This window comes from Syngnathus scovelli, chromosome 16 (assembly GCF_024217435.2).
Source record: "Syngnathus scovelli strain Florida chromosome 16, RoL_Ssco_1.2, whole genome shotgun sequence".
NCBI lineage: Eukaryota > Metazoa > Chordata > Actinopteri > Syngnathiformes > Syngnathidae > Syngnathus > Syngnathus scovelli.
The window spans coordinates 6,103,654-6,117,751 of record NC_090862.1 but is presented as its reverse complement, the minus strand read 5'-3'; the positions used below and the strand labels follow the sequence as shown (position 1 = coordinate 6,117,751).

General features: G+C 44.8%; 3 protein-coding genes across 5 annotated transcripts; 2 read left to right on the top strand and 1 right to left on the bottom strand.

Moving 5' to 3' along the window:
* The first annotated feature begins 66 nt into the window (after positions 1–66).
* Positions 67–3,743, top strand: vac14 (vac14 homolog (S. cerevisiae)). Its single transcript, XM_049745462.1, has one exon. It carries the CDS (start codon positions 242–244, stop codon positions 2,585–2,587), a length of 2,346 nt encoding a protein of 781 aa, XP_049601419.1. The 5' UTR covers positions 67–241; the 3' UTR covers positions 2,588–3,743.
* A 969-nt stretch (positions 3,744–4,712) lies between these two features.
* trim35-13 (tripartite motif containing 35-13) lies at positions 4,713–8,538 on the top strand. 2 transcript variants are annotated; one of them, XR_007486806.2, is made up of 7 exons: positions 4,713–5,370; positions 6,500–6,595; positions 6,692–6,922; positions 6,996–7,018; positions 7,090–7,208; positions 7,499–8,085; positions 8,282–8,538. XR_007486806.2 is itself a non-coding variant. In XM_049745573.2 (6 exons), exons 1-6 carry the CDS (start codon positions 5,161–5,163, stop codon positions 8,032–8,034), a joined length of 1,215 nt encoding a protein of 404 aa, XP_049601530.1. In that variant the 5' UTR covers positions 4,713–5,160; the 3' UTR covers positions 8,035–8,241. The 2 variants fall into 2 exon arrangements, 1 of the variants encoding a protein (XP_049601530.1); XM_049745573.2 differs by lacking the exon at positions 8,282–8,538 and having other exon boundaries at positions 7,499–8,241.
* On the bottom strand, positions 8,346–13,802 carry slc27a1a (solute carrier family 27 member 1a). 2 transcript variants are annotated; one of them, XM_049745478.2, is made up of 13 exons: positions 13,631–13,802; positions 12,138–12,305; positions 11,666–12,060; positions 11,412–11,579; positions 10,792–10,861; positions 10,609–10,700; positions 10,418–10,527; positions 10,124–10,333; positions 9,927–10,053; positions 9,713–9,850; positions 9,475–9,639; positions 9,150–9,296; positions 8,346–9,072 (listed from the first exon to the last, which is right to left on the bottom strand). In XM_049745478.2, exons 2-13 carry the CDS (start codon positions 12,302–12,304, stop codon positions 8,915–8,917), a joined length of 1,947 nt encoding a protein of 648 aa, XP_049601435.1. In that variant the 5' UTR covers position 12,305; positions 13,631–13,802; the 3' UTR covers positions 8,346–8,914. The 2 variants fall into 2 exon arrangements, with proteins under 2 accessions (XP_049601435.1, XP_049601436.1); XM_049745479.2 differs by lacking the exon at positions 13,631–13,802 and adding an exon at positions 12,520–12,905.
* Between the last annotated feature and the right edge of the window lie 296 nt (positions 13,803–14,098).

Genomic DNA, 14,098 nt, shown 5'->3' with positions numbered 1-14,098 from the left:
TCTTAATACATAAAATGAATAAGTACAAAAAAAAAAATTGTGTTCGCTAAACGTGACGTATTCCTTTCCGCCGGAAGCAACCGGTCAGCTGCGTCGCATTTACTTGCCGCTTCCTGGTTCTCTTAACGTCTCGTTCCCCGTGACAAATTCTTCTAAATGCATTGTTTCTCTCCCTATTTCCCCTAACCATCAAAGGGACTACACATATACAAAGACTTTTGCTCGGATCTCCGCTGCGATCATGAACACGGAGAAGGACTTTACGCCGCTGACGCCTAACATCGTCCGGGCTCTGAATGATAAACTGTACGAGAAGAGGAAGGTGGCGGCCCTGGAAATCGAGAAGCTGGTGCGCGAGTTCGTGGCTCAGAACAACTCCACTCAGATCCGACACGTCATCCAGATCCTGGCCTCGGAGTTCGCTTTGTCTCAGCACCCGCACAGTCGCAAGGGAGGACTCATCGGTTTGGCTGCGTGCTCCATAGCGCTGGGTAAAGACTCGGGTCTGTATTTGAAGGAGCTCATCGAGCCGGTCCTCACTTGTTTTAACGACTCCGACAGCCGCCTGCGTTACTACGCCTGCGAGGCTCTCTATAATATAGTCAAGGTGGCCAGGGGCGCAGTTCTGCCCCATTTCAATCTCCTTTTTGATGGGCTGAGCAAGCTTGCGGCTGATCCGGACCCCAATGTCAAAAGTGGCTCAGAACTTTTGGACCGGCTCCTGAAGGACATTGTGACTGAAAGCAACAAGTTCGACCTCGTTGCATTTGTACCTCTACTAAGAGAGCGCATTTACTCCAACAACCAGTACGCCCGGCAGTTCATCATCTCCTGGATCCATGTCTTGGAGTCCGTACCGGACATCAACCTGCTGCACTATCTCCCCGAGATCCTGGATGGCCTCTTCCAGATTCTGGGGGACAACAGCAAGGAGATCCGCCGGACGTGCGAGGTGGTGCTTGGCGAGTTTCTGAAAGAGATCAAGAAGACGCCGTCCAGTGTGAAGTTTGCTGAGATGGCCAACATCCTGGTCATCCATTGCCAGGTGGCGGATGAGACCAAGGTGACCAATGACCTCATCCAGCTGACCGCCATGACGTGGATGAGGGAGTTCATCCAGCTGGCCGGCCGTGCGGTGCTGCCGTATTCGTCGGGGATCCTCACTGCAGTTCTGCCGTGCCTCTCCTACGACGACCGCAAGAAGAACACCAAGGAGGCGGCGAGCGCCTGTAACTACAGTTTAATGAAGCTCGTCACTCCTGAGGACGACGAGGATGAAGAAGAGGAGAGAAGCGGAAGTGTCGAGTCGCCGTCGAGAGAAGACAAGGTTGACGATGGCAGCGGTGACGTGCTGAACACGTCACAGGAAGCAGTGGGCTTCAGCAGCATCAGCTTCTTCACCCCCGCGAGCAGCGACAGGTCTCAGGTGACCCTAGACTTGGACGGTATCGTGCAGGTGCTGGATCGCCACCTCCACGACACTTCTACAGGCATGATGACGCGCATCGCCGTGCTCAAGTGGCTCTACCACCTCTACATCAAAACTCCACGCAAGATGTTCCGTCACACAGACAGCCTCTTCCCCATGTTGCTCAAGACCCTCTCGGACGAGTCGGACGAGGTCATACTCAAAGATCTGGAGGTCTTGGCCGAGATTGCGTCGTCGCCTGCCGGGCAGACGTATCCGGCGGTGACCTGCGACGGTGTCGACAACGGACCCGCGCTCAAAGTGCCGAACAAGGCGGCTAAGACCGGGGGTGCCGAATCCTCCCCATCCACCCCGAGCATGAACTCCTACTTTTACAAGTTCATGATAAACCTCCTGAAACGCTTCAGCGCCGAGAGGAAGCTGTTGGAGAGCCGAGGGGCCTTCATTATCCGCCAGCTCTGCCTGCTCCTCCACGCCGAGAACATCTTCCACTCCATGGCGGACATCCTCCTCAAGGAGGAGGACCTGAAGTTCGCCTCCACCATGGTGCAGACGCTCAACACCATCCTGCTCACATCGGCCGAGCTCTTCCAGCTACGCAACCAGCTGAAAGATCTGCGCACGGCCGAGAGCTGCGCGCTCTTCTGCTGCCTCTACCGCTCGTGGTGCCACAACCCCGTCGCCACCGTGTCGCTCTGCTTCCTCACGCAGAACTACAAACACGCCTATGATCTCATCCAAAAGTTCGGCGGGCTGGAGGTGACTGTTGACTTCCTGATGGAGGTGGACAAGCTGGTGCAGCTGGTGGAAAGCCCCATCTTCACTTACTTGCGCCTCCAACTGCTGGACGTGGAGAGCAACCCATACCTGATCAAGGCGCTGTACGGACTGCTGATGCTTCTTCCGCAGAGCCAGGCTTTCCAGCTGCTCTCGCACCGCCTGCAATGCGTGCCCAACCCGGAGCTCATGCGGACGGTGGACGGGCCCAAGCGCGCCGACGCCAAGGAAACCGATGTGGAGCACAAGCGCGCCCCGCACGCCCACGTGGACTACGGTGAACTACTTCGCCACTTTGACTGCGTGCAGGGTCAACACCTGGAGGTACGGCACCAGCGCTCGGGACGTGTGGCCGAGCCGCCTGACAGGAAGCTGATATGAGGTCACCCCCATACTGGAAAAAAAAAAAACTTGCTGACTGGAACCAAATATGAGATTATGAAGCTTGTACATACACTGGCATGACGAGAATGTTCAGTTCACCTGTCTTTCTTTTTTGGTCCTCATTACTCTTTTTGTTGTTTTGGTTAAAGTGCATGAAAACTAATTCACTGTCATTTACTGAATTATCAATAATTCAATACATTTCTCAATGTTTATTATTGTGGTTTGCTGTGGTGTATCGACTGATTTTTTTTTTTTTTTTTAGAAGGTGCTTTGCCTTCATTTTTTTTTTTTTTTACTTTTTGTGACAAAGTCTTACACTGCTGCCCTTTGTGAATGAAAACAACGTTGTGACTCGCCGTACCACAATCATCATGAGTTTTTCTGTCAGGCGGTACGAAGTATAGTATGAAGTATTTTTTCCCCTCCTGTTTCTAAATTCACTTGTTCCATTCCATGTATTTCAAGCGAAACATTTCATGCCATTGAGCACAATGATGATTTATTGTCATGTGAGCTATGCGTCACATGTTCAGAGCTGTGAGCCAGATTAACTTTTCCATGTAAGACGGGGTATATATTCTCGGTATGCCTTTTATTCTTGTTACACACCGCTAGTTTTATAGCAACAGCTGGCCTAACATTCACTCTTTGTTTGTCTTTTTAATGCTAATATATTCCTTGGCTTTTGGCGTTATTTGTGTGTAAAGTTGCCAATAAAGCTAGAACACACGTGATGCTCGACGTGCCCTTAACCAAAAAGCAAATAAAACTCGAAAAAGACAAGAAGAGCTAGTTCTGGTGTCAATCTTTTTCTGTTACTCTTCATCCCGCGCCTAATCGCGATGCTCAATATTTTTTTTTTTAGCGTGACTAGCACGTCATCAAGCATTCACACTTGGACTCAGTGGATACAAAGAGTCTTCTGCTCAAAGATGTGACTAAAAAAAGTCAGGAAAAACCTACAAGAACAGGAAAAGGTTATTTAGGCTTCATTTGAGGTAATGTAAAACAAATTTGGCGGCGATTAGTTAATTCTGAACACCCAAAATGCTGGTTATGAGAGGGTGTGTACACTTTTGCAACCGCAGATTTTAATGAGCGGGAATGCTTTATATTGGCTCATTAATAAAGTGTCACATTTGTAAACTTCGGCATCCACTCCTATGTATTGCATTTTATTACTATTTGCTGATTGGCTGGCAGACATCACATGGTTCCATTGTGACCTCCATCTGTTGACTCCTGTCAGTTATCATGTCGGCTACATTATCTCTGAACCTTTGCCCCGTCACTCGTGCTGACAAGACGACAAATTTGGTCCGCCATGATGAGTACAGATTAAGCTTTCACCGACAGAATGCACTCCAAGTAGCCTGATTGGACACGCGCGGAGTGGAAGGCTTCCATTACTCGTGCGTCATCACATAGGAATGCATTTGGCACTGGCGAAGCTCTAATAAAAAATAAAAAAACGCAGGACCTAAAATTAGGACTAAATAGTTTCTAGACGACACCGTGCATTGTTTTTGCTTCACCTGCCTGCTTTTAAAGTGGCGGGCTCATCCTTAAATAGTACTTTGTCTGCTATACACTCCATTAGTGGTAAGAATTTGAACCCCACCGCCCAAGTGTCCCATCTCTACGTTAGCGTCCTATTTTGGGGAGTGCGTCAGTTCTTGTAATTTGCTTCCACAACAAAATACTGGATTACACTGTGAGCCAGGATAAGAATCTTTCGTTTCAATGGCCTTTTTAAAAATATGGTTGTTGTGGTTTTAAGGCAGAATAAGACTTGAGATTCTCATATTTTGTTGGCCTAATTTATAAAAAGTCTGCACACCCTCTTATTTAAATATCATGTTTTTGTGATCTTAAAGGATCTATATTATGCTAAAAAATATCAAATATATACATATGCAACACAGGAACACATGAAATTCTAAATATGGTTTATTGTAAAACCGACGGCGCTCGGGTGTGTCTCGCTGGCTTGTGACACGGAAATGGATTTGTCATGTCTATATTTATAAATTTTATTGAGCGCGAATACTCAGCACATTTCGCCAACAACAATTAAATCCCTATTAATCTGCGTCTCACATGAGCGACGAGTAGCGTGTTGCGGGTCGCCAGCTTTTTTCATCACTCTTCTCAGATATCATAGAAGCAATCACGGCAAATATTCCAGCGTCACCAATTCTTCCCTGTCATAGCCTGACACGCTACCTCGTGAACAAAGCCTCTGTTCTATTTTCATGCGCCGTGTTGATTCGAGAACGTGCGATGCGCATAGTCGGACAACGCCAGCCGACATGAGATACGCTTTTGGGAGCCAGGGTCTTAACACTTATTTCGGGGCTTAAAGATGGAGGTTGTCCTGAATTTAGGGGGGCGTGTCGGTGTGGGAGTGGCCAGCCCCTGCCTTGCTCATGGTCGCCGGACTACCTCACTGAGAGGTTGACCTTGCCGGACTTAACTCTGAGTGACTACATTGGCTCTCTGACAGGCTTCCCGGAAAGACAGCTAGGCAGGACGCAGAGCGACAGCTCAAGATTCCTTTTCGATCCATGGACCAAATGGTGCTGGGGAGGGCCCGCGAGGCCTTCTCGACAGACAGCAGATCTAGGAGCGACCCTGATGCGTGCGGCGAGCACGGGCAGAAGCTCACGCTCTTCTGCTTGGAAGACCTGGAGCCCATCTGCGGGGCTTGCGCTAAAGGTGGGGCCCACGGGGGGCACAGGCTTTACCCCATTGGAGAGGGGGCACATGACTGTAAGGTAAGCGGGGCACATGGTGGGAGCACATCATCTGTGAATGGCACACTAACATTATATATTTAAATGATACGCAGTGATTTATTAGATGTGGACTTATGCAGTCTTTATATGCAATTGTACTTTTTTAATTATTTATACTTGGATTTTAATTAGAATTTGTATTTGTACTCATTCCTCTAGCATTTGTTTAAACTTTACTATTTGTCTTTTTGATGTAAAAAATACTATTTTGTATTTATAATTATTTTACTTTAATATCATTATTATTACATTTTTGGTATAATTAATTTAAATTGTTTGGATTTTTAATTATTTTTTAATTCCTCTAGCATTTGTTTAAACTTTACTATTTGTCTTTTTGATGTAAAAAATACTATTTTGTATTTATAATTATTTTACTTTAATATCATTATTTTTACATTTTTGGTATAATTAATTTAAATTGTTTGGATTTTTAATTCTTTTTTAAATATTCTAACATTAATATCAAACCATTTTCTTTTTTTTAATAAATGATTTAAATGTGTACTTTTTATTTTCTAGTTGTTACATTTCCTTATTTATTTTGTCTGGCATTTTAGTTTTTATTTTACTTATTGATTTTTTCTATTTTAGAATGATTATAAATGATTTTTTCCACATTATTTTGATATTTTGATCCTTGTACATGAATAATTATAATATATAATTATAAATAATAATAAAAATAAATTATAAACTCACACTAAAGTACTTTTAACTGCATGTATCGTGGCATCGACATAGCTATCAATCACACAGCCATGGCATTTCTTGAATATCCATGATGATGGTTATCAGATTATTGCCATTCTAATAATAGATTGATATTTTAGGGTTTAGCGTGGCTGCTGGGGTCCTGAAATCCGAGCCCCCGTGCACTTTTTTTTTATGATAGCTCATCCCATTCTGCCTGCTGGGCCTCTATCAAGAGTGAGACATGCGCCTACTAATGTGAAAAGAATACTCACTTGGTCTGAGCAGCGTGAGTTGAGCTTCACGCTTGTCACCAGGCTGTGCTTGAGCCATTCACACAGATGTGACCCAATTATTTGGCGCCGCCGTCCGCCACCAGCAGCTTACTGACCTTGCGGTCAACTGACTTTCATAGGAAGAGCTGAAGGGAGCCCTGCTGCCTTTGAAGGAGAAGTTACAGCAGTACAAGGAGGCCAAAATTGTATGCGAGGACATGCAGGAGCACGTCAAGGTACTCATCTTTGAGTTGGGTGAAATCCAGTTGTCAGAAATGTCAGAAATTTGAAGAGGGACGTTTTAAGCTTTGAGGCGCGTCTCTCTTACGCAGATCCAGTTGGAGAACACGGAAAGGCAGATCAAGATGGAATTTGAGGCGCTCCACCTATTCCTGAGGGAGCAGGAGGAGGCCAGGCTGTCGGCCCTGAAGAACGAGGAGGCTACAAAGAGCCTGATCATCCAGCAGAGGATCGACGATTTGGACCAAGAGTTGGTCTCGCTCTCCAGAGTGATCAGCTTAGTGGAGAGGGAGATGGAAATGCAAGATATTCACTTCCTTAAGGTAGGGACGACCAATATTTAAAAAAAATTCAAAATTGCCTCAAAAAACGATGTGTGGTCATTTTTGTTCACAGAATTACAAGGACATAATAAGGAGGTGAGACTCACTTTTGTTAAAGTTATGAATCAAACGAGGATGTGCGCATGACTCATTTTCAATATTTGCAGAACCTGGATAAGCTGCTGCGAGCCAGAAGAAATGTTTGATGCTCTGATTGACGTGGCAAAGCATATCGGCACACTGAAGTACCAAGTGTGGGAGAAAATGAAGAAAATAGTTAAATATAGTAAGTTATTCATAAAAAAAAAATAGCAACTCCTATGTCACAATTGGTATATTTCATATTTTTTTAAATAGTTGTAATAATATTTTTTTATTGATTTCTATTTATTTTCAATATTTTAAATTTGACAACAGAGACTCTCCACGCTTCGCTTTGTAGTTACAAGTACATGTAAAATTAAGCCCCGCCCCTATGGAGTTTTTTTTTTTTTTTTCAAAACCATTGGCAACAATTTTGATAACCGATACTCGGAAACCAAATTATGTTAAGTCTAACAAAGTGTCCACTTCAAGGTCCCGTCATCGTGGATCCCAACACAGCTGCCAACTGCTTCATCCTGTCTGAGGACTTGACAGCGGTCCAGAATTCAACACAGAACTTCAAAGTCCCCAACAACCCGGAACGTTTCGACATTAGCGCCGAGATGCTAGGCGCCGAGGGCTACACGGAGGGTCGCCATAGCTGGACCGTGGAGGTAAAGGACAACACCTACTGGGTGGTGGGCGTGGCCAGCGAGTCCATCAACCGCAAGGGCAAGCACGTGCTGACGCCAGCGGAGGGCTTCTGGACAATACGCTTTCGCAACGACGAGTATAAGGCGTGCACGGCGCCGTGGGAACCGCTCAATATGAAGTCTAAGCCGGACATGATCAAGGTACTGCTGGACATGGACCGAGGCAAGGTGGCCTTTTACAGCCCCCCGGAAAGGGAGCCGCTCTACACCTTCACAGACGTCTTCACGGCCAAAGCCTTTCCTTACTTTTGCACCGCTTGCAAAGAACACCCGCTGACGATCTTGCCCGCTAGATTGACTCTTTCGACCGACTGATCCCTCCTCACGCACGAGCTAAGACAGCAGCCGAATCAGACGAAGAATCCAGTCTTTGTTCTTACACGAGACAATTGTGGGCACGCGGCGTCAGCTACCATCAAGTGGCAAAAAGTACTCGTATTGAGTTTGAATTCCTATGCAGTAGGCGTGGAAAGGTTAACTTTAAATAAAACAAAAAGATTCCTGACAAGGACGCCACCTTAACTTACTAGTGTCCAACTACTCTTTCTTCATAATTTTTCAGGCACACTACAACCACACTTCGAGAGCCACAATTTTAAAATAACATGAAACTAACTCAAGGCACATTTTATAGGATAGGATTTTTAATTGGAGTTCGCACAAGAGCTGATGATTTCTATATTAAATCTTTGTCAGCTGATGATGTCACTAAAGGTTTTAGACATGTTACATGTAATGAGGGCACCAATAGGTGACATATTAAAAAACAACAACTTTTTTCTCATAAAATTCCACTTCTTTTTTTTTTTTTTTACATAAGGCACATTATTAAGTGTTGCTTTTGAGTCATGTGGACATGATTTTTTTTTTTCTCCATCTACGGCGTTAAAAACATTAGCAGTTGACCTTGCGACCCCCATCATGGCGTCGCTAAACCCCACGAGATTAACTGCTACCTCTTTGCGACAAAGTTGACCAAGCTACCGGATTTATCTCTTAAATCAGGATGGCGCTCAAGTATGTGCAGCAAAAGCTCGGTGAGGTGGAAGAGGTTATCAATGCCCTCATGTGATGCGGCATTTTACTCTTACAGTGTTAAAAAAATAAACAAAAGGAATCACCTGTAACAGTGGTGCCTTGGTGAGTAGTCTTGTCAAATCTGCTCCCTGAATGGTTACAATTCCGGACTTCCACGTCATAAATGCACTCGGGCCTCCATTATGGCAATAAAGAGCTCGTCGTCTACAGGAACGTAGCGGCCGGCTTTCACGTTTAAGAAGTAGAGCCGGTCGCTTGTGAGTCGTGGGTCGTAGCCTTCCCTCTGAAGCCTTGTTTTTTGGATTTTGAAGGTACCTATTGGGGAAGTGGAAGAAATGATATTCTTTAAGACTTTGTGCTTCGCAAATGGGAGCTCTGTGGTGGTGGTTTACCCGTGGTGTCGACGCTCGGCGAGAGTCGTAGGAACACCGGCCGAGCGTACGGCGGGAGAGCCGCCTGGACCTTCTGCAGGAATGCGTCGAGGTCGAACGTGCCGTTGCCGTCTGCAATGGCGGCCATGCCTGCCTTCCCTTCGACACCTGAGGAGATCAGGAGGAGATCAAGTATTAGGATACAATGCTACAATTTCAATTTATCCAACTCTTATCTAGTCAGGTGTGCCGCAGGGTTCTGTCCTGAGGCCCCTACTCTTAATCTACTTTTCCCCCTCAGACACATTTTCTGTAAAAGTGATTTTCTCTTTAACGTTGCGCTCACCTGGCACTATCACACCGTAAACGGCCACGTCGGTCTGATCCAAGAGGCTGCTCAGTATGCCCTCTACTTCGATGGTGGACACGTTCTCTCCCCGCCAGCGAAACGTGTCGCCGCTGCGGTCGCGGAAATACATGTAGCCTAATTCATCCATCACCAAGACGTCGCCTACGGGAGACAATCAAGGTTCAACTCAGAATATAGTGTTGTCAATAATGAATATTAGCGGAGTGCTGCTAACCTGACAAGTAGGCTGAGTCATTCTTCTTGAAAACATTTTGGGCTATTTTCTTGCTAGTGGCTTCGTGGTTCACGTAGCCGTCAAAGCGCCTCAGCGGATCCTGTTGATTGATGCGGCCAACCAGGAGGCCTGGCTCACCTGGAAAACACAGATGGAATACAGTGGGCATCGTTCAAGTTGGTTACCATATCGAGGGAAGGGTCGTATGAATTACCGGGTTGACAGGGCACGCAAAGACCCCGGCTATCCCGGACTAGCTCCATGGTGTTCTCGTCCACTTTGACCAGACGGATGGGGTAAATGTTGGGCAGAATGCGACTGTTGAATCCACAGGCGCCCACCTAGGAATGAAAACTCACTTAGATTCTTTCATTTGAGCAAATAATACAAAGACCCGGTGTGAATTCTGACCTTGCCGTCCAAGTTGGCGATACTACAGTTGCATTCGGTCGCTCCGTAGAACTCGCCGATCTGCGTCACGCCGAAACGTTCGGTGAAGGCTTCCCAAACGCTTGGACGAAGACCGTTTCCAACCGCCAAGCGAACCTTGTGGGCCTTTTCCGACGGACGCACCGGCTGAGACAAGAGGTAGCGGCAAATTTCACCGATATACTGAACCACCTGCAAGTGAGATGAAATTAAGGACGCTTCAATGGAATATAAACTTTATACGCAAACTGTCTTCTTGAAATATAAATCTCTTACGGTGCAGTTGTACTTGATACAATCATCCCAGAAACGACTTGCGGAGAATTTCTTCTTGACGACGACAGTGAGGCCATTGAGCAGACACTGGCCGACGCCCATGATGTTACCTGGCAAAGATGAAGGCTTAGGCATCACTTGCACTTCTTGGTGGGGGAAAAAAAGTGCTGACAAAGCATAGTTTATTATACCTGCAGAATGATACAGCGGAAGACAGTCATAGATGATGTCATCCTGGCGCATACGAAAAGCGTAGTAGCCGAAAGCAACAATTCTGTAGTACCTGAAAAAAAACACACATACTTTCAGCTTTTAACATTTTTGGGTTTTTTTTTTTTTTTTAAAGGGAGAACATTTTGTCGAGGGCAACATACCGACTGTGCACAACAATAGCAGCCTTGGGTAGTCCTGTAGTGCCAGAGGTGTAGATGTAAAATAAACAGTCTGCAGGGGAGAAAACAACAGAACCAGTTACAGATAAGAGCAAGTAAGAATCAGAGCAACAACAACGGACAGCTTTTAAACACTGAGCGTGAAGCTCATTTCGGATCCGAGCCAACCTGATCACTATTAAAAGGAACCTCAACATCTTCAGCTCTGGCTTTTGTCATGTCTTCAGTGCCACTGTGTCTAAGCTGTGCATCATGGCCGACCACTTTTTTTTTTTTTTATAAACCTTTCCCAGCTAATCTTCATTCCAGTGATTGTCTCCAACTTTCTAAACATTCACTCCACATGCTCCCTGCTCTCACTGTCATCTGCCAACATTTTGCTCCGAGGGGATTCCAGTCTAAAAATAATAATAAAATATAAATGCATAAAAATTTGGTAGCAAAAAGATTGACGAAACAAAATGTAGATATTACAGTGGTGCCTTGACATGTAAATTAAAAACTCATACGTTGAGCTAAATTAACTTTCCTTTGACAAAATGTATTCACTGTTCTATGTTTAGTTTGTAAAATGTAAAAATGAATGTGCCATTTTTATTTACCATTCATGCCTTTATGCTTAACACAAGGCAAAGGGGAGTGCCTCGGAGTAGAGGCTAAAATTGGATCCAAGTGCGTTGCCCCCAGATAGGCCTCGTGATGAGTGCTGAGGTCTCCGGTACAAAACCTCACCATGGATTGACTGAGGGAGGTGCTGATCTCGGAGATGGCTGATAGCCAGAATAAATAGATAAAGGAGCTCATGTTAATTATTTTGCTTAAAAGGACTAATTTTCATATTCCATTTTTTTTTTACCATCAGCAAGCTCGGTTCCAAACACAATAGCCCGAGATCGAGACACTCCAATGCAGTGCAGGAGTGAGTCCTTGCGAAGGTTGAAGTTGATGAGAGCAGCTTCCACGCCGACTTTGGCCAAGCCCAACCAGAGGGCCACCTGCAACGGTCGACTCTCCATAAAGAGAGCCACGATGTCTCCAGTGACCCAACCCTGATTTCTGGCCCAGTGAGCCACCGAGTTGGACAGTTGGTCCAGCTGGGTGAAGGTCCACGATTCCCCCGTGGCCTCGTAGATGAGCGCAATCTTGTTAGGGTTGCGTTTCACCGTCTCGGCGAACATGGTGAGGACGTTGCTTCCGTCACGCATGTAGCGCCACAACGCCATCTTGACTCTTAGTAATACGCACAGACCTCTGACAAAGAGAACACATGCGGAATTTTACAAGAAAGCCATCAAAATAAAAAGAAAAATACATAAAAGTAGTCTTACGTGACATCTCTTTTGGCGGTCCGTGCTGCCACATAGAAATACTTCCAGCGACTGGTGCCCAGGTACACCCCGAGTCCCGCCAGCAGACTCCAGGTCCAGGACAGTCCGAAAAGACGCAGCAGCCCAATGGAGCCCAGAGAGGCTGACACACTCGCTGCATTGTGCATTCTAAAAGATTAGATGGCATTTGAAAATAAATGGATGTATTGATGAAGGACTGATAGATGCTGATATAAAAACAAAAAATGATAATTACATAAGTATTAGATAAAATCCAGATTTGTGTAAAATGACACTAATAAAAAATGATGGACTTTTCCCAAAGTTAACGCGAGTTGAGGTTAGTTTAATTCATGCGTACAATTACGATACATGAACTTACCTCAAGTAAACTCAGTGTCACCTTTCACCCAATAACCCGGACCTAACCAATGCGGGTCACGATATTATCACCTGTTTCCGATAATTAGCGATAAGAGATAAATGGACCTATTTAGTAACAAGCTTTTTTTTTTCCCTTCAATAGTTGTGACACTTTCGCATGACGCCGGTTCGCGTGGTTTCAGTACAAAAAAAAAAAGAAGCTAATCGACACTTCAAATGGCGCCCGACGCAAGAGTCCCGGAACCAAGTGGGCCGTTTAAAATCAGGAGTCCATCGTTTCTATCTTCGGAAACTACATCTAAATGTGCATTTTTAAGTTTTTAGGGTGGTCATGCCTTTTTTCTCCTCTCTGTACTCCATGTTTAACAGGGAGGTCGCAGTTTAAGCCCGCCCCGTCATGGCGTGAGGGCGACGTACAGAGCTCGTCTATTGGTTGATTTAGATGCTAATCAAAGAAATGCTCTGTTCCTATTGGATCATATCATCGATTTGCTTGTGGTTGCTGAACGGTACCAATGGCACAGATTAAATACCGTACGAAAATGTTGCGTAAATATACTGAACATCCTCTGAAATACTTTGCTCCTTTGGCGTTATATGCTTGCTGAATAGAAAAACGACAAAGTTGAATGAACTCTATTAAGACCGTATTTTGGCGAACTATTTACGAGCCGAGGTAATTGCAAAATCAACATGAATTGTTTTATCAAATTGTCAGAAGGACATATACTTATTCTGAAAAATAAAACAAATGTTATATTTAGTAGAGCAATTTGCACAAAAATGTTAGTTCTATCCCGAAATAAAAAAGTGAAAAGTGTTTTATGATTCTCGTGTCTAGTTCTAAAGCTGCAAGGATAACCATTTTTATTTTTGTAAAATGATTGTCAAAACATCATGGTGTGCGTAATCACATGCAAAAAGCGCGTTGTTAGAATGCAAACTATCTCATCACAAACGCTGCACGCACGATTAGGAAATGACTCCAGCAAACACTAACACAGGAAACCAGTGTAACACCAACCTCTTGCTCTACAGTTTCAACATCACTCACAGATACGATCACACTTTCTCCCTTGACACCTGACCCTGACTGTATCGGAACATACCTGTACTCTTGCGGCCCAAGAAAACAAATCCCAGAGTCCAACAAGGAGTCATATGTAGGACATTTGTGAACAAAAAAGACACTGCAGTTTGTATTTCATTTACAATTTTCCCTAAACAAGATGGGGCAGTTCTGTAGTCAAATCGTGTTCCACCAGGTTAACAAGTTCTCCACCTCAAGAATGTCTTTTTGTTCAATCACACCTTTGAAAATCACACCACACAGTCAACGGTTTCTATTGGAAGGGTGTCACTGTCGTGCTTGTTTACTTTCTGCATTTTAGCCCTTTTGTTGGGAAGCAAGCCAGAAGTGTTTCTGTAAGCTGATCTGTTTTGGCCTTTTCTTTTTTTTTTCTTAATTTTTAAAGTTAAAGATATGTGGTACATGAGTGTGAATTATTTTGTGACAAGCAAACTTGTGCCCCATTTGCACTCTCAGAACTGCTTCTAAAAATCTAGATAAAAAATAA

Excerpts from the sequence above, each read along its gene's own strand:
- trim35-13 (XM_049745573.2), top strand. The coding sequence starts at position 5,161 with ATGGACCAAATGGTGCTGGGGAGGGCCCGCGAGGCCTTCTCGACAGAC. Across the intron at positions 5,371-6,499 it reads AGGGGGCACATGACTGTAAG|GAAGAGCTGAAGGGAGCCCT; the intron begins GTAAGCGGGGCA and ends TGACTTTCATAG. Across the intron at positions 7,019-7,089 it reads TACAAGGACATAATAAGGAG|AACCTGGATAAGCTGCTGCG; the intron begins GTGAGACTCACT and ends CAATATTTGCAG.
- vac14 (XM_049745462.1), top strand. The coding sequence starts at position 242 with ATGAACACGGAGAAGGACTTTACGCCGCTGACGCCTAACATCGTCCGG.
- slc27a1a (XM_049745478.2), bottom strand. The coding sequence starts at position 12,304 with ATGCACAATGCAGCGAGTGTGTCAGCCTCTCTGGGCTCCATTGGGCTG. Across the intron at positions 10,054-10,123 it reads TCGCCAACTTGGACGGCAAG|GTGGGCGCCTGTGGATTCAA; the intron begins GTCAGAATTCAC and ends TTTCATTCCTAG. Across the intron at positions 9,640-9,712 it reads TGACTCAGCCTACTTGTCAG|GCGACGTCTTGGTGATGGAT; the intron begins GTTAGCAGCACT and ends TGTCTCCCGTAG.